We start from the raw sequence: 27289 nt of genomic DNA, 5'->3' as shown, positions 1-27289 counted from the left end.
GTGCCCCTTGTTGAAATGAAGGAGTGTAAAAACCACTTAAATTATGTTTTTATGTGTTTATTATATTATTATATAAAATACATCTTTTAGATCAGAAATATAAAAAAAAATGGAGGGATTATTTACTACCCATTTGGAGATATCTCATTTTAAGTATAGCTCCCAACTTTCTCAAAAAAACTTAATAAATTGTACTTTAGGAATTTTTCTTATTTTTTTATTGATAATTATTGATGAAATTGTATTTTTTTCTGTAATCCTTGGATAATCAGGTTTATTTTTAAAAAATTTCAACAATATTGGTTCGTAAACAGGGAAGTTATTTATTTTCTGCATAAATGCGAATTAGTTTTCACGCATGCCATCGGGAAAAATCGTAAAATTCAGAAAACTTTGACATTCCATAAAATCTAAACCGTTCGAGATACAGCAAAAAAAAAATTACATTCTTTCTTACATCCATAATAGAAACAACTATGCCAAGTTTCATCAAAATCCGAGACTATGGGTGTCAAAATCTCATTTTTTGGGTTGATTTGACGTGGAATGACCCTATTTGGACGATAAGCACTAGTAATTATTTCGACCATTTATTTACCACAATGCTTCCATTTCATATTCTTTGAATACAGCAATGATGCTGTTTCCAAAATTGCTAATCATTTATGCTTCATTTGCAATAAATTATGTTACCAGAATCAAACGAAGTCCATTTTAAAAAAAGCAACAACTGATTTATCAGTTGACAGTCCTAGTCAAATAATTTGTAACCATCGATGCGCAACTAAGGTTTGGAAAAATAAAACACCCCCAAAAACGTTTTGGATTAATATAGCGGTGTTGGCTACACACTGCCCGAATTAGAATGTTTGAGTGAGTTGTAATTGCGATTGATTAGCAGAATAAAGCCCTTGTTAAAAGTGGTTCGCTTAGGCTGGATTAATAATAGTATCAGAAACATTACACAATGTAACTCATAATATAAGATATGCCATTGACGTTGACAAAATCAAAAGAGCTCTGCAGTAGCTTGTAGCAAATAACCATTTGTATTCAGATGTTCAACTTAATTATGATACGCGAGGCAGGTGGCCGATTGACAACCTGCTGCTTCTCGAAGATTCGATTAGAGAAGAATTTTTGGAAAGAAAACACATAGTGAGTGTATTCTTCGACATGGAAAAGGCATATGACCATACCTGGAGATATGGTATCCTCAAAAGCCTGTACGAGTATGGGTTGCGCTACCCATCGTTATCTCCAATTTTCTTCATCTTAGATGTTTTCGTGTACGTCTCAAGTCTGTTCTGTCGGATACCTTCGTCCAAGAGGAAGGTGCACCCAAGGGAAGTCCTGCTGTCAAGGGTACCATGTTCCCTGATTTTCAGATTGTATTTTCATCATCGAACTTGAGTATCGTTGAAAGACAACTACAAATAGCAATTAATCTAGTTTCACAATGGGCGAAGAAATGGCTTTTCCTTGTCCCCCCAAAAGACGTTTTGCCTGCATTTCTGCCGTACAAAGGGTCCTCACTCTAACCCAAACCTACATATTAACAATGAACCCATTGTGGCACCTTCAGTCCTGTGCCCTTTTCGATGCCGCACGTCCACTGTGCGACTGTGAGGCCAACATAAACTCTGCGGAGAACAGACCGACAGCTATTCTTCTGCACCTTTGTGTCTGGGTTGGATTCCGCACCTGATGAATGGACACGACTAGCTGGCGATTCTTTGTACAGTTTCGGAATCAAGTGCGTCGAGTTTCCTGTCAGGCCTGGCCGGAGATCCGTTTGACTTGCCGGAAACCACAGACATGGAGGTGTATCCTCATGTTAATGAGGCGCCGGATAAACCTACAAATCCGGGCCGTGAGTTCTCTGATGGAACAACTACGTCGCTGTGTTCGTCATCATGTTCCCACCAATAGGAAATTTTAAGGGGGCTTAGCTGACAAGCCCCATGCCTTCATGAAGACTTTGGCCTGAACTTTGGGAGGGAGATTGGACTTGACTGAAATAGGTGCCCAAAGGCATTCTCCGGTTTCGTACGGAAACCGTTATTTTCCGTTGTGATCACCACGGAGGCAACTGTGTTTGCCAGATTAATGTGTAACCCCATCTATGTAATGATTAACAGTCTTTTTTTTTCTGTAAATTATTTTTTTTTTTTTTTTTTTTTTTTTTTTTTTTGTAAATGTTAAAAGGGGTTTAGTCTTTCCTTTGGTTTGTGGTGTGACTTGTTTTAAATGAAAACGCTTGGATTCGTTAAACGCTACTTCTGTGACTCACGACGTCACACCATTTCTGTAAAAGACCAAGGGAAGCTCCTTGGTCTCTAACTATGGACAATAAACTAAAATTTCTTCCTCACATTCAAGATTTAAAAAAGAAATGCTTAGTAAAATCAAATATTCTTAAAGTCTTAGCTAACACTTCATGGGGTGCTGATACTGAGTCCCTGTTGGGAATCTACAGGGATCTGGTACGCTCAAAAATTGATGCCAAGTTTGAGAGCACTTTTGACTGCGGAGCCATAAAGTCCTGGATCCAGTTCACAATCAGGCCCTATTTATCTGCCCTTGACATGCTTGAGAGAAACCTTGAAAGTCAAATGACGTCACGTTGTAATTTACAAGTTTCGTTTTTTGTTATAATACTTTTCTTTTCCGGTGTGAATCGCGTTGTTTTGATTTAAAAAATATTGTATTTATTTCGAACTTTTATTATACTTACGTATTGCGTAATTTAAATAAATACTAACTGGTATTAATTCATTTTTAGGTTTATTCAATTTTATTACCTTGAAAACTACAAATTTCATTGTTCTAATACTTTTTTTACCAACTGTACTTTTAATTCTAGGTTATTTTTGGAGTTTAAAGCAGAACACTACAATACCTAGGCATTCTTGTTAAATCCATGGATGGCATGTGGCATGGAGCTTTTACGAGGGGAATGATGTAGTGTAACATTTGAGCTATTTTATTATCTTTTAAGAACATCTGTTCAATTACTTATTTGCTCACTTCTTTTTTAACTACAGTGAAACCCCTCTTATGCGGACAATTTTTAATTCCCCAGTTCCAATGCAAATAACATTATTAAACCCCTGTCCTGCGGACACCTCTCTATTGCGGACAAAAAAAAATTGTCCTGTTAGTGTCCGCATTAGAGGGATTTTACTGTATTAGAAGATTAATCAGTCCCAACGGAGCGACTGTAACAGTGGAACCAGCCGGCAAGAAAAACACTTTCACCCAAGAAGTTGACACCAAGCGTTTCCTTCACGAGCAGATAGTGTCCCGCTTTAGATATGTCCCTCCAGTTAATTTTGAAGCATTAAAACTTGAGAGGAAACATCCCTATTTTGCATGTTCTCAGTAATGCAAATGAAATAGCTTTAACAAAGAGCATATGCCTTCCTGTCATGTCCTATACCTCTTAGAAGCGAACAGATTGTTTTATGTGTTAATGAAATTTTGGTTTTGGTTGGTTGTTTGATATTAATGGTGCAAGAGCCACTGAGGGCTATACTGCGCCAAGCGATTTATTATTTTACACTGTTAATCTTTTATTGAAGTATAAAATCAGGAAATGGTAAAAGTAAACGCATTTTGAAGGGAAAATGCATATAACTAAAAGTAGTTTAAAATCTTTCTTTTAGAAGAAAAAAATTGTAAAAAATGTACCTGAGTATACTATTTTGGAAATACATTCCTTAATTTTAGTCTTCTTTCACAATGCTTGTTGGGACTAAGATGCACTGCATCCAAATTTCAGAGTTTCACAAACATCCATGTACATTATGATAATGTCCAAGTGGTGGCCAATAGAACTATACGTATTTCCTTGCAACCAGCAGCTCATGAAAGTTAATTAAAAACTATCATGATAAGAATACGAAATAAAAGGAATCAAGCATGTGTTCATGCACTTATGGATAACAGATCCCATTGTTCATATATTGAGAAAAGTTTAGTGCAAGAACTTAAACTGATTCCTTCTGGACAAGAAACCATAGCACAAGGGCTATTTGGTTGAGGAGTAACTCAAGAAATGCAGCGCGGAAGATACAGTTCTTATTGAAAGTTTAGATGGTAAATATAGAAAAAAGGTATCATTTCTTGATTACGAGCTTCTGCACACCTTGTTCACCCAAGCCTGCCTTATGTTAAGTTACGCCGGGTTACAGGGTCTGAAACTGGCACACGACTTTTACGAGACAGACTCATGAGCAGTCTGGACACTCAAGGCAGTAGCAGAGCAAGGCGAAGAAGTAGAGAAAGCAGGGGATGGGCCGTTCACCTAGACCTTCGATCTTTTACCTTAGACTTTCGGCCATTTCACCTTTGACTTCGGCCATTAGTTTTGGAATATCCGTTTTCTCTGTAAAAATGGCGCATCAAATTCTTTTTTTGAAGTCAAAGCGAGGAGGCGATATGATGAGTTATCACAACTTTTTGTATAACTTTCAAAGGAAGAATCAGGATGACAAAACCACCTGGTTTTGTGTTCGGAGAAAATCCGAAATTTGCGGGGGGAAAATTGGTGGTTTCTGGCGATAGGCAGTGTGTCCTACTCGGAAGGGCCCACAACCATTCTGATGAGACGAAGAAAATAACTACAGCATCCTTTGTACAGGAACTGAAAGAGGAAATATCACAAAACAAGCTTGTTCCAGTCCCTACAATTTATAGGTAAGTCAAATTTAAACACAAAAGAATAGCTGGTTTCTTTTTTTTTTTTTTTTTTTTTTTAAGTTTCTCCTCTGATATTATTATTTTTAAACCATTATGTTTGGCCAAAAATGTTGCATCTTAAATTTAATTAAAAATTAACATAAATTTAAAAATTTTCGATTATTTTTTATTTGAACCGGATTTTTTTTATTTAAACGGATTTTTTTAGTTTAAGACTAATTAAGTATATTAATACTAATAAATTGCTCAAGATTCTTTTCCCATATGTAAATTGAAAAATACATAAAACTAAAAATATAAATAAGAGTAATTAATAAATTAGTAGAAAATAATTTCTTACAATGCACGGATTTTCCTTTGTTTTAATTATCTGCATTGTATAAAGTATGCTCCATGATTGTTAATTTAGGTGGTTTACTTATTCAACCACAGAATTGATAGAGATATGAAGTAGCCTACGATAACAACACAAATAATTTTTATTTTTCATGAAAATTTTACAGCTATTTCTCTACACATGACAAACAATTAAATCAAAAATATCTGCCTTTTCTTTTCAAAGAAATTATAAAATAAACTTTAAAAAAATATATAATTTCATTAACTGGAATTAAAGAATAAAAATAACATAGAAATTTGAAGTAGTTTCTTCAAATAATGATTTTTATTAATTTATTAATTCTTTTTTAAAGAACCATAAAATAAAAAATCCATAATTTAAAAAACATCTACATCTTGACTTTTAAATCTTTAATGCAATTCACCGCGGGCTGAGAAGCAGGCTTTTTTTTCCCTCGAATTCTTGTCCTATTATTATGCATAGTTTATTTTTTAACACTGTTTCGACTCACTGAAAGAAAAAGATGATTGCATGATAAGCTCATTTTTTAATGAATACTTTAATAGCTTGACTCCTTAACAGATTAATCACTCCTAACTCCAAACATCTTATATTCAGTAAGTTACCGCCTGAAAGCCAGGGCTAAGACGGAAAATATAAACTACACCGTCAGCTCCGTTACTTCCTATTCCAGGCTGATGAGTGCTAATAAGCCCGAAACTGCAGTCCTCGAATGGAATAACCCAGCTGGTGGTGTATTGTGTGTACAAACATCTTAGTTCATATATTCTTTGCAATTTTTCCTTACAATTTTATTGAGATCATGATTTTTTTCCTTCTTGGTTTCAATTTGCTTTATTTAATAACAATATCGCCTCAGAACAACAGTCGGATTTCTTAAGTGTTACTTCTGGGATTAGATGTCTTAGTGTTGCTCTGAGGCAACGATATGAACCGTTCTATTTCCTTTTGGTAATGTCGTTTAGAATTGCCGTTTAGGCAATTCTAAACAAAATTATTTTGGTATGTCGTTTAGAATTGTTTGCTAGTTTATTGGTTTTTACAAAAAAAAATTTGTGCACTTTATGCCATTAAATTCTTTTGAACTTAGAGAATTAATTTTCAAAAATCATAATTAATATCACTGGTTTTTTAATCAACCAATTTCAATCATGATTTATAGAGACGTACCAAGTAGCTCTTTGGCGGAGTACTCGGCCTTTCACTACTCGGCGGAGTACCGATTTCGGCTCTCCTCTGATATGCCCCCCTCTTGGCGAGATTTTAATTTTTCGCTCGATACGAAAATCGCCAATAAGGCGATAACTTGGCAACCCTGGTTTTGCAACTTGAACGCTGGAATGTAGTTTCTCGAAGTCTGTCTTTTTGCACGTGTCTGTGTGGTAGGAGGTAGGTGCTCATATGTTCCGCTTTTAGGGAGATTTTAAGTTGAATACTCTAAAATAAAGTTTCAATTCAAACTTTATTTTAGAGTATTCTTTTTCGTGTTGTTTTTTAATGTTAATTTAGTTGAATTTTCTATTTTAATTATGAGTTCGGTTTGTGATGTTGTCCAAATGTATCAATTGAAATTTTTGAATGAATCTTCTTTTTCTTTTTCGTCAGGTCGTCCAACGTTTGGACGTACCGGAGTCCTAAATAGATTTTTTATATTTAAACTAATTGAAAATAAAGAGGTTTTTTTAGAATTTTTAAGGGAAATTGGTTTACTTAAGAATGAAATGTTATGTTCTAGATGTAATTCTGTTATGAAAATTAAAAAAACTAAAAAATGTTCAGATGGGTTAATTTTTTTTTCTAGAAAGGTTATTGGGGGTGTTGTTTGTGGAAAAGAAGCAACGATCAGGAGTGGGTCATGGTTTAGTTCTAGCAAGTTGAAAATAGAGATTTTTTTGATAACATATGAGATTTTAATTGGGACCAAAACTGCTGATATTGAAAGTCAATATTTTTTTTCATCACAAACTTTAGCCGATTGGCGAAATTATATTAATGAAGAAATATTAAATTACATTGAATTAAAATCCGAACAAATAGGGGGGGTTGGGAAAGTTATTGAAGTTGATGAATCTAAATTTGGGAAAAGAAAATATAATCGGGGACATGCAATTGAGGGACAATGGGTTTTTGGGGGGGTTGAACGGGGTTCGGGGAAAACCTTTTTGGTTGCTGTTGGGGATAGGGGTAGGGAAACTATTTTTGGCAATTAAGCAGTGGATACTACCAGGCACGACGGTGCACTCCGATTGTTGGAGGGCATATGATACATTGGGGGAGGAGGGGTATGAGCATTTAACAGTCAACCATAAACTTAATTTTGTAGATCCAGAAACTAAATGTCACACTAACACAATTGAATCCACATGGAGACACGTTAAAAGTAGTCTACCAACATATAATAGATTAGGGGATTTTAAATTTTATTTAGCTTATTATTTATACAAAAAAAATTGTGAATACAAAAATGAGGATATGTTTGTAAAGTTTTTGGAAATAATTCGCGAAATTAATTGGGTGGAGTACAAAATACAAGTAAAATAAGGTTGTTTTTTTTTTTTTTTGGAATTTTTTTTGTCAAAACAAACATAATTTAAATATTTTTGTAAAGTAATGATAATAAAAAATGGGATAATTTCCCTAAGAGCGGAACATATGTGCACTGCCTCACGTGAGGAAGTAAAAGAAAAGTAAAAAAGGTAAGTGAACATATTTTGAATTATTGTGTTTTTAGTGTGTTTCTGGTAGTTTGTATTTTGGTCTGGTTGGGATTTTTGTAGCACAAAAATGGTGTTAATTTCACATAAAATCTGTGACTTTATTGTATACTGAACGGAGGAGATCTGTGACTTATATCCGACTGTGATGTATATTAAAAGTCGGAGGGATAACGGACCGAGCGGCAGCGAGGTCCTGGCGAGCCCGAGGTCTCATAGTACTTTCGTAATGAGACCGAGGCAGGGCCGGCGAGCCGAGGTCTCATTACGAAAGTACTATGAGACCGAGGGCTCGTATCCCGGAGAAACAACGAAAAAAAATTAATGCATTAATTTCATTAAATAATTAATGACATAATTTGAATTTTTCCTGTTGGCGCTAAAAAAGCATCGCTAAGAACGATGTATGACATATGACGTCATACATAGTTTTCTTGGCGACGCTTTTTTGGCGCCAACAGGAAAAAGTCGCCAAGAGGGGGGTATATCAGATTTGTTCCCCGATTTCTAATTATGTTTTAAGAAGAACCACCGACACACACATGATGAATTTCAAACTTATTGGAATAGTAGTATAGACCTCCATGTCCATATAAGTTTTTAAAACAAAATTCGAGCTGAAATTTAACTACACATTATGTAAAATATTTTGTGTCAAAAAATTTATAAAAAGGTAATTTTTAAAATTAAAAATAAACAAATAAATATTAAATATGATTAATCAAGTTGGAATTAAAACAAATCATATCAATCTATTTTAGTTCTAGTCGGGTGTGTGCACAGAAATTTTGGAGTCTGTCACAAATGACTTTTCCGGGACCCCCTTCATATTATTCACCTCTATATTTCATGCCTAGTTAAAAAAATATTGAGCCCCCTTCAGGCTTGGGCCAACAGGTGTCCCTTTTGTACCCCCCCCCCCCCGTGCACACCCTGCCAAACATGGTATAATAATTTCATTTTTTTTATACTGCTCCATTTTTAATAAGTTTATTAACTTTGCGGACACTAAAAAGATTTACTCCATTGAAGCATAACAAACTTCATTATTCTCAAAATTTATCTTGTAAATGATTGCAATATATTATATGGTTGCACTACGTTATCAATTCTAAAATTTGCCTCAACAATATTTCATTTTTTACAACTACTCGGTATTGGCCGAGTATCTGATCAAAATTTGGCCGAGTAGACCTACTACCGAGTACTCGGTAAGTCGCTAATTTAAATTACTCAACCCTGCTTACAGTATGACATAAATTTCCTTTTCATTTCAACTAACAGCTATTTCTGACTGTCATTCCAAAGTGTGCGTCTAAAGAGATAATAAAAATTATTGTGGTCCAATGCAATTTGTTGGACTTTTTGCCTGCAAGGATCTCCCCCCCTCCCCCCTGGCATCCTAATTTTCGGTTAAAAAATTACTCAATTGCTGATTTTGCATGCAATGTTTCTCTAAAACTTCCAAGAATAATCCAAGTCCTAGCCAAGGTTATTACATCTCTAGTTGTTTGTAAATACCTTCTATTTTAAAATAAAGATGGATTTTTTTTTTTTTACTAGGCAGCAATTATCAAAGGCTGCGACGAGTGTCCAAGCAGCTGCATCTCTGCCTAGCTACAGCTCCATTAAGACTGGACTGTATCAGGTTAGAAATGCCACAAGACCGCCAATACCCACTGATGCAGACAGTTTGATCTGTAGTTTGTTTGTTCATGTAGAATTAAATGTTGCTTTTTATTACAAAAAAAAAACTCTTACTTTTTACTGCAATGTAGTAAATAATGAGTACTTTTTTTTTATTCAAAATTGTATGTCTTCTATGTCAGAGCTATGAGATTTATAAAAAAATTTATGCTTACTGTATTCTTTTTTATTTAAATTGGTCATGTCATTAACCTTGCAGACATGACTTAAAAAAAGAATATTTTTTCCCATTTTATAACATTTAATATTTGTAGTTAGACAAAGCATATTAAAGCAAATATAACAGTATACAAAATCAGTAAAAGACGCATAGTTAGGTTACATTTTAATATGAAGTGCTTGTAGAAGAATAATTTCATTTTAAAGAAAAATATTCAAATTTATGTTGTAGCCTTGCTATTAATTGGTGCATTTTCTTTAAAATTGCATTTTCTCTACCTATTTACTATGTTATATAGTCATGTGTTGAACAGAGCTATAATTTTTTATATTTGGTACTAAAAAACAATAATTAAACTGGTCATGTCTGCATTGTTGCAAACCCGACAAACCAAACTTAATAAAAAAAACACTGCTTTTTGATCGACAATAACATCCAACTCATTAGAATACTCCTTAGCTTCTCCATTTTCAGATTCCCAAAATGTGCTAAAATACAGGCTTGTAGGCTGAATACGTCAAGTAACAATCATATTTTCAAAAAAACTTACACTCAAAGAATTTTGCATTCATTGGAATAGAGTGGAACTTGAGCACTTTTCAAGTTACATTTAATTATAAAATTTCATTATGTACCATGCACAGATTTTAAGCATCAGAATTTACAATTTAAAAAAACTATTCCATGTATAAAAAAAGTAACTGAAATGTAAATAGAACCAAATTTTATATTAAAAAACTAACTTACCCCATATAGTTACCAGTGCCTTTATTAATCTTTGAAATCTGCCAGTCACAAATGTCTTTGTATCACTCAATTTTTTTCATTTACTTAGTTTTGGCAGAAAATATAATAAAAAATTATAAGTCATAATTGCTCCAAGAAGTAAGAAAAAGTCAAGGTGAAATAAAATAGACAACAGTTAACAATTCTTACATCTCATTAATGTAAATTGCGTTTAAAGCAATGTATGACAATTTTCATCATTAATTTTATTACTTGATTGGGACATGGCTACCATAATGTAACTCCATATTTATTTTATTTATTTATTTTTAATTTCAGGTGTTTTGCTCTGATAACAATCTAGTAAATTTATGCGAGAATGAACATCTTTTTATGGATGGGACTTTTAAAATTGTCCCTCGCATTTTTTATCAGCTTTACTCCATCCATGGCGAATACATGGGAAAATATTTCCCATTGTGCTACTGCCTTCTTCAAGAGAAGAGCAACTCCACTTATCAAAGGCTTTTTAGACTGATCCAGGAAAAGGCTCAGTTAAAAAATCTGCAATTGAGTCCTAAATCTATTCTCATCGATTTTGAAATTGGATGTGCTCAAGCCTTAGCCACAGTGTTACCCCGAGCTGACGTCAAAGGGTGCTTTCTTCATTTCACCCAAAGCATTTGGAAGAAGGTAGTTATTTATTCTTACCATTATTTCTGGTATCAAGTAGAATGTAACACAAAATTAGAAATTTAAAAAATATATTCAAATACCTAAGTTTCAGCTTGCATGGCACTGCTTGTGACATTAAATAAATATGTAATGAGGTAAAACAATTTTTTTAATTTATGTGTTTAGGTTCAAAAATTGGGCCTGGCTACTCAATACAGTGTAATGACCAGGCACGGCACTGGGTTAGAAAGATAGGAGTATTACCATTGGTTCCTCCAGCAGAAATGGCTAATGCACTTATCATCATAAGGGCAGATCAGACAAACACAGGGAGAGAAGGCGAGCTGCTCCACTACTTAGAGCAAACCTGGGTTCAGCCACAAAGTTGCTTATTTCCCATGTAAGTTTAATTTCCTTTTTCATTTCACTTTTAAGTATCTCATTTAGATTAAATGAAAAGATGTACAAAGGTTTTGATGCACAATAATTGCAAATTACTGCAGACACATGTTTCTGTGTTAATAGGAACACCTTTTTCAATGCTAAGAAGTGTGAGCTTTTGGATGGAAAGTCCTAACATGCTGATCATATAACTTTTTTTTCTAAATAGATCTGAGAAACAAGGAAAATGATAGAAACCAAAACTTGCCTCTGTTATTACTGCATGCTTATTTTATTGATACGAAATTTGGGTGTTTTTTTGAAACCAATACAAGATTACTTGGCTTCAAATTTTGCAGCTATCATTCATAAATGAATGAAGATGATCAGTGTTTGAAATGATTCAGAATATATTTTGCGTTTCATAACATTGAACACAAAAGTATACCACACAGATCAGCTTCGCTGACCTTATGTGGTCAGCGAAGGGGGGTGGGGCACCACTGCAGTGCATGATGTTTCAGTCGCAGATTAGCTATTTTTATGCAGCCATACCGTGGTGAAATAAATTTAAGGCTTTTTTTTAAACAGACTAGTAGCCAAGAGCACAACAATAGAAACACTTGAGATAAGGCTAAAAGAGGGGCAGTGCACTTTCAGATAAAAGGACCCTTTTTAATACAAGTTTTGTCACATAAAAAAGGTGCTTTTTGGTGTACTAGATGCATTCAAAGTCCAAGTGTTTTCGGCAGTAATTATTTTTAAACTATGGGAAAGCTTTTTGATGTTTAGTTTTTAAAATAATGCTAAAAACACTTGAATTAGTGTTTATTTCTCAGGCTCATTGAAAGTCATACCTTATGTGCTCTTAAAGTTACACAGAATTAACACAAATTACACAAATAATTTAAGACTTTAAAAAGCAAGAATATTTAAAAAGTACTGTTTCAGAAGTTTTTTTTTTTTTTTTTTTGAAGAAGTAAAAAATAAGCATTCACCAAGTATAATTGTAAATACATAAATGATGTTTTTGTTTTTAAAAGATTTAGATTGCATAAAAGAACACTAGATAATTCATGCATATTTTACAGGAGAATGTGGAACCATTTCCACAATGATAACCACAGAACTAACAACCTTGTTGAATCGTGGCATTCGAAGATTAATCGCCAGGCCAAAACAAGCCACCTGAACATCTTTGCCTTCATCCAGCTTATCCAAAAGGATGAAGCTGCAAATATTGCAGAAATGCATATGCTCTCTCCTGGATCCATGACCCCAACCAGCAAGCGACCCAAGTATCGGAAGATAGATGAAGAAATAACACATTTGAAAGCAGCACTTTTAAATAGAGGAATATCCCTCAGGCAATTCATGCATGAAGCATCTCATTGGATACACATGGGTCAAAACTCTTTCTTGATGAAGTTGGAAATCAGGCAATGTGATTCATTTTACTTAACTATCCTTTTCTTTTTTTATTTACTTCAATCTTTTTTTTTTACTCCTAAAGTTATGCAAGTACAAGCAGGAAAATATCTTTTGATAATTTTTTCCCCATCAGTATTTTTACCATTGTGCTTTTAATGTCATTTTATATTTCAGGTTTTGAATCAGCATGTTTGCTTTCCTCTTTGATACAGTTTGGAAGCCAAGGTGCCAAATATTTAAAATCTATAACATCAAGCAAATCGCAGAGGCAGTTATGAAAGTCCACGGATGCATAAAGTTCGACTCTCATAGACACGACAACAACAATTGAAAATCTATACTTGCCGTGAGTATTAGTGCCCGAGACCAAAACTTTAAATTAATATATTGTTTCGTAAGTATTATTTTGTCAAAGCATTATTATTTTTAACTAATTCTGCATTCTATTTCCTTCACTAGCTCACAATGTGGGATTATGTGGCCGGCCGGTAATATGTGGTGTTTGCTTCGTCAATGTAAAAAAAAAATTATGAAAGTAAATTGTTAATTTTTTTCAGGATGTCCTATAAAAGGAATGTTGGGTGATTAGCGAGAATTTTATAAAAAAATCGTATTTGATTATTCATATTTTATTCTAGTTTCAATTTTTCAGAAATGGAAACTAACTCCTCGCCCAGGTTTACGGACCGAAAAGAGGGCATAGGCAGGGCCATAGGGGGCAGTTCCCTTGGCGCTCAACTATGGTTTTTTTTTTCTTTTTTTTCTGTGTGTCCATTCATTTCTTAGACGTTGTTTGTCAATTCATCTTTCAGGTGGAAGAAAGTTCAAATATTACAAATGCTGCACTTTTTATTATATTAAGGGAATCCTATATATTATTAGCTTCACTTGTACAAATACTTGAACTTGATCATTTTGGTAACCATTGATTAATCTCAGTTCCATAATTAGTGGAGTTTAAGGTGTCAGTTGATGGTATTCGAATATATTGCCTTGACAGTATTCTTCACATATTAATATACAGTGTATTTCAAATGAAATGCTCCTAAATGTGCACATTTATGTATCCCCCCCCCCCCCTCCAAAAAGAACTTATATCCCTTTATGTGTAATATGACTGGCTCATGCAAATATTGCCCCAAGAAAAGATTTGAAGTTTGAAAGTTACAAAGATGTTTATCAATATCTGAAGCTCACTGAAAGAGGAATCTTAAAATGGCAACAAAAAAAATCCTTTTCACATTACTGTTGAATCAAACTAAATTCTTCAAAAATTACAAAGCAATACAAGGGACAGTTTGAAAATGGATAACAGAAAAGCATCTATGAATAAAGTTGAGCTGCTTGAATGGCAACTATAATACTTTTTTGGCCGGTAAATGTGCGTGAACTTTAGAAAATATTTATCATAATAATTATTCAAATCTTAGTATTTTTGACCAGGGCCGGATTTGGAAGTGTGGAGGCCCCTAATCAGGGTTCGAAAACATCCGATACTTTGATATATATCCAATATTTTGATATATATGTATCTATCCGATGTTTTCAATCTGTGAAAGTTAGGATAGTTTGTAAAAATTTTGTTGTGGAAGCACCCAAGGAAGTAGCCCCCCACCTACCCTCCCCTAAATCCGACCCTATTTTTGACAACAAAAAAAAGGTGCATGCAAGCACTAAGCAGCACTGCCATTCTGTATTTAACAGTTTTTCGACTCTGGTGCAATACATGAAGTAATTTCCAGAAATCTACTACCCAGACATGAAAACCAAAAAGGAAGGAATGCAGATCATATGACTGCTTTGGAGCTAGGAAAGCATTTGCTGCCAAAGTTTGAAAATTCTCCACTAACAATGCATGTGTTTAAAGACATGATTGCAGAAAATTTAAATTCTTCAATGTGGCAGAGTCGCAACTGCAATCTCTCAGCATACAGTGAATCATGATTACCTGTCTAAACTTCATTTGGTGAAGCATTAGGAACAACAAAAGTTTCACCAGAACAAATAGCAAATATTGACACAAAATATTGAAAACAAAAACCACGAAACAAGCTGTTTCTTAATTATGGGCCAACATAAGAACAAAAATCACTGCATCAATTCCTAAGTCAATTGTAACACAGTTCCACGAGGACAATTCTCACCCAACCCAGGAAAGTGACAAATGTTGTGAAAACCCATTAATACCCCAGCTTTCAAATGGGGTAAAATTAACGAAAACACTGCCATAGAGGAATATGAAAAAATAATGGATGTTAAAGTTCAACGGTTCGGTGTGCATATAAGTGACATCAACAACAACATTGCAGCATCACCCGATGGCATTTCTAAATGTTTAGTTTAAGTTAAATGCCCCTATGCTGTTCGACATATGTCCCCTATCAATGCTACATTTCTGAAACGAATAGGGGTTACAATTCAACTAAATAAAAACCATCATTATTTTTACCAGATACAATTCCAAATGATGGTTTGGAAAATTAAAAAATGTGATCTGGTAGTATGGACCCTTGAAGGAGTCTTCATTCAAAACATCAGCTACGACGAACAGTTTTGCAGCATTATCTGATTGCATTCTGAATGTTTGAAATTAAGTGCCCCAAAGCTGTTGGAGACATGTCCCTTATCAATGCTACGTTTCTGAAAAGAATAGAGGATACAATACAATTAAATAAAAATCATCAGTATTTTTACCAAATTCAATTACAAATGACGGTTTGAAAGGTTAAAAAATGTGTACTTTTATCAATCAAATGATTTCAACTTTAAAAACTTCCTTTTCAGAGCTACTGTTACTATATTTTTTGTCCATATAAATATGGATCTTATGTCAGCCAGATATAGGAAGCCGAAAGGCCGACCATCTACAAGAAAGAAAGTGTTATCCCGAATCAGAAAAAAGTGATGGCAGAAATCAAATGGAACTGTCAATTCCACGGAGAATTAATGCAATGTGGAGATGACTGAAGAACTAGCTTTTGAAATAAATATTACATCACCTCAGCTACAAGCAAGTCACATCCCCACTCATTAAACTCTGCTCTGTGACCTTTTGCAGAAGGTACCTTGCAAAGGCTGCTTCCAGTTCAGTTTACTCTTATTACAAATCAGATCAATAAGGTTTTCTGTCCAGCAATAACTTCAGTGTGCAAGTTGTATGGAAAGTTATGGCACAACTTACTTAAGTTTTCAAGAGGACGTAAAAGCACACACGACATAAATAGAAAGTTCTGTGAGTGCGTTCTAATCTACTGCCAGAGCGCATGCTGTGCTGAAGACTCTGCTTTAAATATACAAACAATGAATAAGAGTACTTGTCAAAATGCAAGTGTGTCGGTAACAACACGTTGTTACCGTTGTTTGAAAGTTTAAAAAACTGATGGACACCACATCAGGAGTTCCTGTATCAGACTGAGACTGCAACGCCTTTTTTTCCCTCCATCAGTCGGTGAGTATTTATCAATGCCCGAATTATATTCATAAAATACTTAATTTTCAATCATATCTTATCCGAATTTTTTACTATCATTTACTATCCACTGCCACATTACTGGGGAATACAGAGCAGCTCTACAATCTTTCAGCATAAAATACAGGCGCCCCCCCCCCCCAAAAAAAAAAATCCCGTCAGCTTCCATAACCACAAAACTACTTCATGAAAAGTTCAAGATCATGAATATCAGGCAATAGCAACTGGAATGGAAAAAAAATATTTTAATAAAAAACAAACATTGATACATGTAAAAGCTATACAATATTTATGGGCTACTATAAACGATATGGAATAACATAGGTTATTGTATGGAATTAAAAAGTTTCAAAACAGCCAATTTAAAGAAGGATTTGGATTTTAATCCTTTTTGGAAAGTAGAATCTGGAATTTGAGTCTTATTTGTCTCTTTTGGGGAAAAAAATCAGGAATATAAAGTTAACTATATGATTTATCACGTAAAACATGTCCCAAAACGGCATTTTGCCCAGTGAAAAAGCACTGGAAAGCAGTTTCGGGTAAAAATATGCGGATGCCACGGGCAAATAATTGCAAGACAAGATAACCACTAGTGCCACATAGTGAGTTATCAGGGCTAGTCACTAGCCCTAGTAACGCACACTTCGTTTTTTCTCTGCTCAAAGTTAAAATGATTAGAGCAATTTCAAGTTTCATCATTGAAAAACCCATGCGAAACGACATAAATTAAGTTCTGGTTTACAACAAGGTAAGACACTTTTAAAATTTATTATTTGAGTAGTAATTAGTGTGTAGTAGATAAGGGCTAGCTTGAAAATTTCATATTATCTAAGCAGAAGTTAAATTTGTTTTTTCACCGCCCACAAGATAAACATTCATTTGGAGTCAGAATCCTGAGTGTATGCTTCATTATACCTCACATGAAGCTGAAATAAAAATGACAGTGCAATTAAGTTTTTCATCCATGTCTCAGAAATCCTTGCCATTGAAAAGTAGAATGATCTCTGAATCTATGTCTCTGGTTGTAAGAATGATGTGGTACTATTTGTATTTTACATTTCTAAACGGGAAGATGGCAAAGTAATCAATTTGCTATTGATTACAAACCCCTAACTGTACGAACTACTTTTTAAAAGCATGAATTCAGAGAAGTGCTCAAAACTATGGAAAACATTTGAAATTCTACTGCTAATGAGCTGTGGTCAAGCTACCATGCAGAGGCTTCAGTGTGGACAAAATATTGAAGTAGAGAATTTAAAAGGAATATCTTATGTGACTCAAAGACTAATATTCGGTTATGTACAATCAACTGGGAACAATATTCATAATATTAAAATAACAAAAAATATGCGGACATATGCCTCAAAAGCAAAAGTACTGGCAGTGTGTAGAAGACGGAAGGTGTCTGGAATCCTTTACGAAGTAAAAAACGAGAATTGGTGTCGGCGAAAATTCAGACGGATGTTTTTGGAAGAAGATGTAGCTGCATTACTAAAAGCTGCTGATGAATTCGCAGAAAAGGACAATTATAGTAAATGGATAAGGAAATCTAGTAGAATGAGACGTACTGAAAAAGGAAAACCAGCAAAACTAATGGAAATAAATAAATTGTTAGAGAATACTCAGAAAACAAAATAATTATAATTCACAAATTATGTAAAGAAGGCAAAAATGTTTTTAACTATCCATTTAAGAGTATTACCAAAACTAAAATAAATGTTGACATTTCATTGTTTTTTTATACCCATTTTATCCTGGGTGACCCTATTCAAAATTGCAAAACTTCATTCACCTATCTATGGTGTCATTTATCGAAAACAATGCCTGATAGTAAAGTGAATGACAACTAACTGTTTGAAAAAATATAAATCGAATTTGCTATGTTAGACTAATGGGAATATCTAATGAATTGAAATTGATAACAGATATGTAATACATTCAACTATTCCAGAAACAAGCACATTACATATGAATACATATTCTCCCGTAAATTAACGTAGTGCTGCCCTTGCCTAATGTTGCAGTTGAAGAGCTTTTTTTCCCCCCTTATTGGTAAGGATTTTCGCACAAGTGAGAAAGCGAGATCCGTCGCTACCACAGAAGCAACTTACCGTAAAATCAAATGGTAAGGATTTTTCAAGCTCCAAAATAAGAAAGATATTGATGCAAACTATTCAACGGAAAAAAAATCTAGTTTAATTGAAATATCGATACGGATGCGAGCACAATTCGTGTATTTTGCTGGTAGTAATTAAATGTATGATAAAACTAATTTTGATTGTAATAAATTGGCCACCTTACAAATCATGGATGCAGTTTAAACTTTTATTACAGCTTTAAGTGGGGAGGGATTCAAAGAGATCAGAGATATTTCGGCGGGAGTCCAATCACACCCGCCCTTTGCCTAGAATCAGAGGAATAGCACCCTTAATATACAATACAAACCAAACGTTCTTAAAATCACCAAAAAACCGCATCTATGTGTTTTCAACACTAGAAATCAGGAAAATCGTGAATTCAAAAGAGCTCTTAAATTATTACCACGCCACTCTGGCTGGCACGCCGCAAAGCAAAGAAAACAACAATGTGTTGCCACATTGACGCGAGAAAACTTAGCTCAAACTCAGGCACACTGAGATTTAGGTAGCTGGAGTGCTACATACCAAGCGATCGGTTAGATCTCGGGTTCAACTTTTTAGTGACGTCATTATAGAAAAATGTACTCTATGGATCCTATTCACGTAGCAGACGAAAATCCGGTTTGCGGCGTCTGTTATAAAACTTGCTTTTCATTCTCTTTTTATTTCCCCCTTTTCTCAGCATTTTTCATGCAGTCATAAGTCTCTATAACAGCGGTTCCAACCTTTTCAGTAGCGCGGCCCACTAATTTCGTCAGAAAAATTTGGAGGCCCACTAACTGCTTTGTATAACTTCTAATGGCAAACAGCATATGTATTTGTGTGTATGTATATATATAATGCACATTTTTCAGCAGTAAGTAAAAGATAATGTACCAGAAGAATTTTCAGATGTTTTTTTTAACGAAAATAATTTTATTATAATCCACGTAGCTGACAAAATTGTAAAAAAGTCAAAAACAAGTATTAAAAGTCAAAAGATTCTTAATGGGATATTTGACACTGTTTGTCTTCCACCAGCAATTCAATGTCTGGATTGAAACCAGACAGTTTTAATCTCAAATCGCTCTCAACATTCAGCTCCCATGTAACATAAATCACGTTACATCACGTTGCTCTGAATCGTTGACATCACGTTACTGGTAACGTTGATAGAGCGAAAATATGTCTCGTTGCAAAACGCAAAAGCAACGGTTTTAGTAACGTTACATCAACGGTTTCAGTAACGTTACATCAACGATTTTTGAAGCGTTACATCAACCTTTATTTATCACGTTACATCACGTTGCTTTTAAGCGTTGTATTAAGATTTTTTTTTTTTTTTTTTGTTTTTCAAAGCTTGAATAAAGTTTTTTTTCTTGGTGAGAATGGAGGTGGGTTCATTGAACACTTAATTTTTGATACAGTAAGTATTCTGTATTTTTTGTTAATGCAATTAGTGTTAATATACTTTTATAAAATCTTTTTTTTTTTATATATAAAATGTCTCATTCCGCTTAAAGGCGTTCGAGTATTCTCACACTGTTGCTTCATTCACAATATTTTGTAAGAGCACTCCTGACATTAAAAAATAAACAGAGCATAACATAGCATAGCCGAATTTACATCAATTAGACTTCTATTAATGATCAAAATTAACGATATTACTGCAAATTAAATAAAAACTTTTTTCATAAATAAATCCTTGAAAAAATAATTATTATTATTACTAAAGAACTCCAGAAATATTTTTCGAAAGGCATGAAAGTTTTGAACTAAAATTTGAAGTATTATTACTAAAGATAATTTCAGTTACATGAGAAAAAAATTTTCAAAAAATTGCTACAATTATTTCGTCAAAATCTTTCTGTAAAAAGCCGATTAAATGAGTAAAAAATGGTATCATTTATTGCTTTTATAGCTTATTAATTGAACATATCCCCAAGCTTCAGCATCTTTTTAAGAAATCAATGAATAAATACTCAAATAAAAACATCTAACATCATTCTTTCAAACAATATTATAAATAAAAGTACAGTGGGAAAAATACTCAAATTCCGATCAACGGCAGTTCATCATAAAAATATGTAATAACACTTTTTTTTAATTAAATAAGTATATCAACAATAATACACTAACAATAATACAAAGTACTTACCGCTAAAAGTGATGAGAGATCGCGATTGCGAAGCTGCAAACAATGGCGGCATAGCAAGCCAGAAGTTGTTTACTGAAAATGGCCACTAGGATTCGGAGGTTGCCGAAGACGAGGCAAGGTCCAACGAAAAGTAACGATAAATAACGTTTCTTTTGCAACTGTTTGTCAACGTTACAAATTTAAGAAATATGCAACGTGATGTAACGTTTCAAAATTACGCTTTTTGTAACGAATCGATAAAGCAACGTGATATCACGTTGTGTGGGAAACGGTAACGATGTTTCAACTAATTGCAACGTGATGTAACGATGACGTAACGTTTCAGTGTTACTTGGGCTTGTTTCTGTATTTATTCTTCAAAAATACTAAAGTTGAAAAAGCTCGTTCACAAAGATAAGTTGTAGAAAACCCCATCAAGTGTGAGAGTGCAATTTTGGCAACAACTGGATATTCTTGCCGAGCGTTTATCCAAAACGGGACCAATGGTGTTGTTTTTAAAAGCGATTTTAAAGATTGGTCACATGATAGTTCAATTAATGAATCTTCTTCACTTGAAGATAATTTCAGTTTGGAAAGGTAGTTCTCTTCAAAGGGATTTCTGATCCACTGAATTTCATCCTCAATTTTAGGGAAGAAGTGCCTAAGAAATATGAAAAATCTTAATACTGCTTCAGTTACTAAGAGCCTCATTCATATGAATGAATATTCACTCACACTATATTATATAAAATAGTTATCATTTGTTAATATTAGTTTTAAAATCGCATTATTTGAAATATTTAATTTTTAAAGAAGTTCTTAAGAAAATTAATGTTTTTAATAATAAGACGTATTAAAATACTGGCGAAAAATTAAGGAGAATAAATTTTTCAGCTTACCTGAGGCTAGAGGCCAAAGCGTTGAGGTGATCTTTTATGGTTGCAGCTGTTTTTCTATCGACTTTAATTTCGTTGGTCTCAATAAAGTCATGCAAAGTAGGAAACGCAGCAAAAGAATCTTGGTCTACTTTTCGAGCCCATCTCTGAAGTTTAATTATCATAGCTTCGATTTAGTCTTGCACAAAAAACTTATGACAATCCTTGCCCTGCAGAGTTAAATTCAGAACATAATTGAGGGAATTGAAAATATCTGCCAAATAGGCCAATCGTTTTAACCAATTTTCTTCAGTTATGCAGTCTAAATGGGAACTTGCTATTTTTCCATCATTTACTCCATCCGTTAGGAAAATCAAGAGTTCATCGCGGAGTTCGAATAACCTTGTCAAAACTTTTCCTCTCGAGAGCCATCGAACTTCACAATGAAGCAAAAGTTGCTTGTGTTCAGCGCCCATTTCGTCGCACAAAACACTAAACAGTGTGGAGTTTTTAGGTCTTGCTTTGATAAAGTTCACGATTTTCACTGCGTCGTCAAGAGTTTTTTTTAAAGACGCGTCCAAGCCTTTTATTGCAAGAGCTTCTCTATGTATGCTACAATGCGTCCATTGAACCAAGGGAGCAACTGTCTTAACTTTGGCGACCAAACCAATATGAATGCCTGACATTGCTCGTTCTCCATCAGTTGTCAATCCTACACATTTCTTCCAATCTATTTCATTTTCCTTTATGAAATTGTCAGCAGCTTTGAAAATCTCCTCTCCAGTTTTTCTTGTTGGCAAAGACTGACAAAACAACATTTCTTCTTGAATATTTCCATTCCATTCAAAACGACAGAAAGCTAAAAATTAGCCTGGCCAGCAACGTCCGTACTTTCGTCAAATTGGAGCGAAAAATATTCACTTTTTCTCAGAAAAGTAACGAGAACTTCTTTTACGTTTTCTGACATTTCATCTATTCTTCTTTTCACTGTTGTGTTTGATAACGGAATTTCATTAATTTGTTTTGTACATTTTTCATCAAACAAAGCATTACTTATAATTTTTGCGGCGGGTATGATAAGTTCTTCTCCCACGGTGTGAGCTGAACCCTTTTTTGCAATTAACAAAGCTAGTTCATAAGAAACTCTGGTGCTTAGAGTGCTTTGCTTTGAGGATTTTTCCATGGTGGATTTTGTCATAGAAAAATTTCTTTTCTTCGTTTGAAAGAAATCCTAAGACTTTCCCACACATTCAGGATGCTTAGTCGCAAGATGTCTTTCAAGTTTTGAGACTTTCATACATTCGTTTGACAAAGTTTCAAAGCAAATCACGCATTGAGGCATGGGCTCTTCTTCGGAACCAGAAGAAATAAAGCCGAATTTTATAAAATCTGGGTTGTATTTTCTAAAGTATGATTTACTTTTCTTTGCTAATTTTCTGCTAGTTGGACCGGACATTAACTTACCGACAAACGCAGTTTCAGTACTAGTCGAAGGCAAAACAGATGCGGGAGTCACTTCATCACTTGCCCATTGTCCTACGGCAAGACCCTGTTCGAATCCAAGAATCCATGTTTAAGTGAAATACGTTTTCCTCACAGCAGACAGACACAGAGCGATGCTATTCATCAACTGAAAACCACAACCATTAACTATTGACAAAGGGGTAAAACAAGTCCGGAATACAAGCATCGAAAAGAGGGAGGAGATCATTGACCTTGAAAAGGGACACTTGACCACTTGACCCTGGGCTGTCGACCCCTGAACAGTAGGGGGTCTTCCTGAATGAACAGGTGCCAGGGAAGCTTTTGAGCGATGACTCATCTCACTAGCGAATCGTCCCGAGAAACTGGTACCCCAAGATTTGTCTTGGAATGCCTGGAATAGACTTTCTCTACTCAGCGTCCGCGGCCCAGTTCCGTGCTGCCCGCGGCCCACGGGTTGGGAACCGATGCTTTATAAATCCTGTGCATGTTCATGATGTATATAAAGTCCAGCAATTCTTAAATAAAATGAGTTTCTATACAGTGGTGGCGCTAGGAAATCGCTGACGGGGAGGCAAGCTTGCCCGACATGGGAGCATAGCCAAATTTTAGTTTGCAAGATCCCCCCCCCCCTCTTCCAATTCAGGTGATAAAGAAACTAATCATTCTTGCGTCTAAGAACACGAATTCCCCATAAAAATTAAAAGCAAAAAATAAAAATTTTAGAACAGATAAAATTAAATATGTAGGGGGGGAAATGAAAAACATGAAACTAGGCTTTTGTGAGCAGGGTCATCGGGAGATCAATAAACTAGAACTGTCTGAGAATCAGAATTTGACGAAAAATCTGAATATGATGTAAAATCGTTATAAATGTGTGCGATACACATTACAGACACTTAGCGCCACTCTGAAGAGAACACACTATACAGACTACTATAGAGAATGCCACTACAGAAACTTACACTTGGAGAAAGAAACTTAACTACAGGAATTTAGTTGTGAGTGTAATGCTGAACTTACAGAAATTATGGCGATCCGGGGGTTCTCCCCCGGAAATTTTTCAAAGTTGTAGCTCTGAAAACGCAATTTTAGATGATCTTCGGTAATTTCATGGAGAGAAGGGTTTAGGTGCTCACCCCCAAAGAATTTTAAGAAATTGAAGTCCAATAAACGAGATTTTTGTCGATCTGTAATGGTATTTTATAGGGAGTGAGAGTCGAGGTGTATCCTCGGAAAAGTTTCAAAATTAAAATGTCAAAAACGCAATTGTAGGTCATGTTTGTTAACGTTAGGGTGGTACGGTTAGTGACCGATTAAGATACTGAAGGTTCCTCTCCCCCCCCCCCCTCCCTCCCTCCTTCCGTAATCAAACCTTATAAACACACAAACTTATGGGGTGGCAACTCCAGGGCTCAAGGGTAAAGCGGTGCTTATCCATTAGCTCAAAATATTTATTGGGGAGCTGAGACCTCCACATCGTAAGTAAACAGAAGAAGAGTAACTAATATTAAGTTAAAAAATTCAAAAGAAACTTGAGCCCGATGCCTAGCTTTATATTAAGACGAACCTCGCGAGTCAGAACACGTATAAAATTAAATTTATTTATATTTTCTTTCATTATTTTATTTTTCCGAGATAACTTGGGAAAGCGCGGAAAAGAGAAAACAGTCACAACTACTAAGTTTTGCTAGCGCAAAATCAGAGTCATGAAAAAAAAATTGAAAATCTTTTGAAGAGTCTAGCTTGCTAAAACTAATTACAAGTATTTTATTTGATAACAAATAGAAAATTCAAACGGATAAAAATTTTGAACTAAAAAAATTAGAAAAGGTGCAAATTTTTACGGTTTTTAATTAATTTCTATGGTAATAAAAGATCTACATCGATTAGGTATAGCTGGTGGTGGATGGAGCCGGCGAGCAGCCGGGCTGATCAAATAATTAATCGTGATAGTTTCATAGGGGCCGCAAACAAATTTCATTGCTAGATTTTTAAAAATATCGTCGTACAAATCACAGCTATTTGGGGGGAAATGTGTGGGATGCCGAAGCATGTTTGAAATAGAAAACAAAAGTTAAAATGTAGTGAGGGAGATTTAAACTATTGAAATCAACAGTCACACCAGTAGTTCTAAGCAGAACTTCGGAGTCGGAAGAAAAATGACCGACTCCGACTTCGGGAATTTTAGAGCTTTCGACTCCGATTCCACAAGAACTGGCAAGGTTGCAGATTTTAAGGGAAAATTATCGGCTCCGACTCTTGAATTTTTAAACCTTCGACTTCTGACACTGACTTCTTTACCTCAAAATCAGTCCGACTCCAACTCCTCAGCCTTGGTTCTAAGTTTTTGAATGTACAGAACGAAAGTAATGTGTGTGTGGGTTTTGTGTAATTAAAAAAAAAAAAAAAAAAGAAACTTGATAATATGGTGCCACTATGCTAAACTTGCTAAACAAACAAAGATGAAAAATCGCGAATCTCGTTTTTCAAATTCAATCGTTTGCCATAGTACTCAAAAAGGGTTAAATTACTACTTCAAACAATAAGTTTTACACTAACAATATCTATAAAAATTAAAACATTGAAAATAACTGAAAGCGTCTGGTTAGACAAAAATATTGTTTTGACTCTTTTCAGGAGAGCCAATTTTCATATTCGTAAGTTCAGCATGGTGCCGACGATATTGGAATTTTCTCACGTTATCATAGTCTCGTTTTATATACATACGTATTATTGTTACCATGGATGCTTGGTGGCACCCCTCACCTCCTACCTGCGGCACTCAGTTCGGAAATCTCTGCTCTAACGCATTATAATTATTATTATCACTATCATATTTATTTATTCATTTTTGTAGCTAAAAGTTTGGAAATTATTTGTGAGCAACTAAAACCAAAAATGACAACCCTTATTTAAGTTTTTTTCCACATTTTGGAGGGGGCCCGGGCCCTCTCAGCCCCTCCCTTATATACGCCTTTGATGTAATAGAAAAGCAAAAATCTCCGAAGCATGTTTTTTATCCGATGACCCTCTCCCCTCTTGTCTTCTTAGCTCGTCTCGTCCTGACTATTGTCATTCGGTACGTATTTGTCTCGTAATCCGATAACCAGATGACGACGCCTTCTTTAGGTCTGACCGGTAATCACCACTACATTCTGCAAGGACGGGGATGGTACTCTTTTTTTAGTCTAAGTGCTTGCTTGTATTAAACAGAAGTATAACAAATTTTGAGAAATAAACTAAATTTTTTAAAATGACCTAGACATCGAGAGACTGCGTTTACACTTGAATATGTAAGCCAATATCACTAATGAAAAACCAACTGGCCTTAAAAAGCATGCATAAATTAAATTACCGTTTTACAAAAATACTGTGCGTGTTTGTATTTTTTTTTTTTTCCTTCTTTCAAAGCCAAAAATATGTGTCAGGCTTGTCGAGTTTTCGGGGTTCTAATGTTGATTATATAACTTGAAAATGCTTTTAAAAAAAAATTTAGAACTCACTATTTTTCATCTCAAATTTAGGAAATTTCCTGAGGTAAGAAACCCCCGTATGCACCTCCCCAAAAGTCCTTCCATGCAAGTCAAGTGTCCAACCTTATATCCATGCCTAGCTACGGCATTGCACGGCTCCCCATAAAAAAGAACAAAAAAAAAAAAAAAAAAGTCTCTTACTAAGAAAAGTGACATGATTTAGTTGAACCAGAAAATTTGTATGCCAATTTTTAGATTGTTTTACTTTGAAAACTCCATGTCACATACTGTTTGTTTGTTTAAATTATACACACAAGAAAATAGGTAAATTGGCATTTTCAAGGTACTAAATTCTGACCCTTATTGGGGGGGGAGGGACTTCCGTGGGATTACATACCCCCTAAACCTCCAGTTATTTCTGCCCCCCTCCCCCCCCAATAATTTTTGCAAGTCGGCGCCCCTGAATGAGAAACCTATGAGAAGCATATGGCGATCTCCATGTATTGTTTCTCGGGTAATACTAATGGGTATAAAATTCATTTTTTTTAATTCTTGTATTAAGGAATTGAGAAAGGTCATTGGGACTAGAGTAAAAACTTTAGTGGACCAGTGAGCAAGCATAACGAGCTAACATCACGCAATATTTATGGAACTGCGTCAGCAGTTCTGGGAGTTGGTGAGCAGAGGGCAGAACTCACTAGTAATACATACATGAAAATCGAATTTTTTTTGGAAATTATTATGCATAGGTAAATAAATGTTAAAGAAGAATTACAGAAATTTTTGAAAAGTAATCCCAAACTTAAAAGTTTAAAATAGTGATTTTTTTTCTCTTTTTTTTAATTAAGCGTTCTTTATTTTATTAGTAGCTGCA

General features: G+C 34.6%; 1 protein-coding gene across 1 annotated transcript in view; it reads left to right on the top strand.

The window, feature by feature from the left end:
• The window catches only part of LOC129230185 (cytochrome P450 4V2-like), a 95229-nt gene that overhangs the window by 4290 nt on the left and 63650 nt on the right, over nt 1–27289 (top strand). Inside the window, exon 2 of the mRNA XM_054864587.1 lies at nt 12520–12872. Coding sequence (XP_054720562.1) covers nt 12520–12872 — 353 coding nt within the window. The remainder of the gene's footprint in view (nt 1–12519; nt 12873–27289) is intronic.

This window comes from Uloborus diversus, chromosome 9, assembly GCF_026930045.1.
Source record: "Uloborus diversus isolate 005 chromosome 9, Udiv.v.3.1, whole genome shotgun sequence".
In the NCBI taxonomy this organism is placed as follows: domain Eukaryota; kingdom Metazoa; phylum Arthropoda; class Arachnida; order Araneae; family Uloboridae; genus Uloborus; species Uloborus diversus.
The sequence above is the reverse complement of the archived record's forward strand: the minus strand, read 5'-3'. Positions and strand labels throughout refer to the sequence as shown.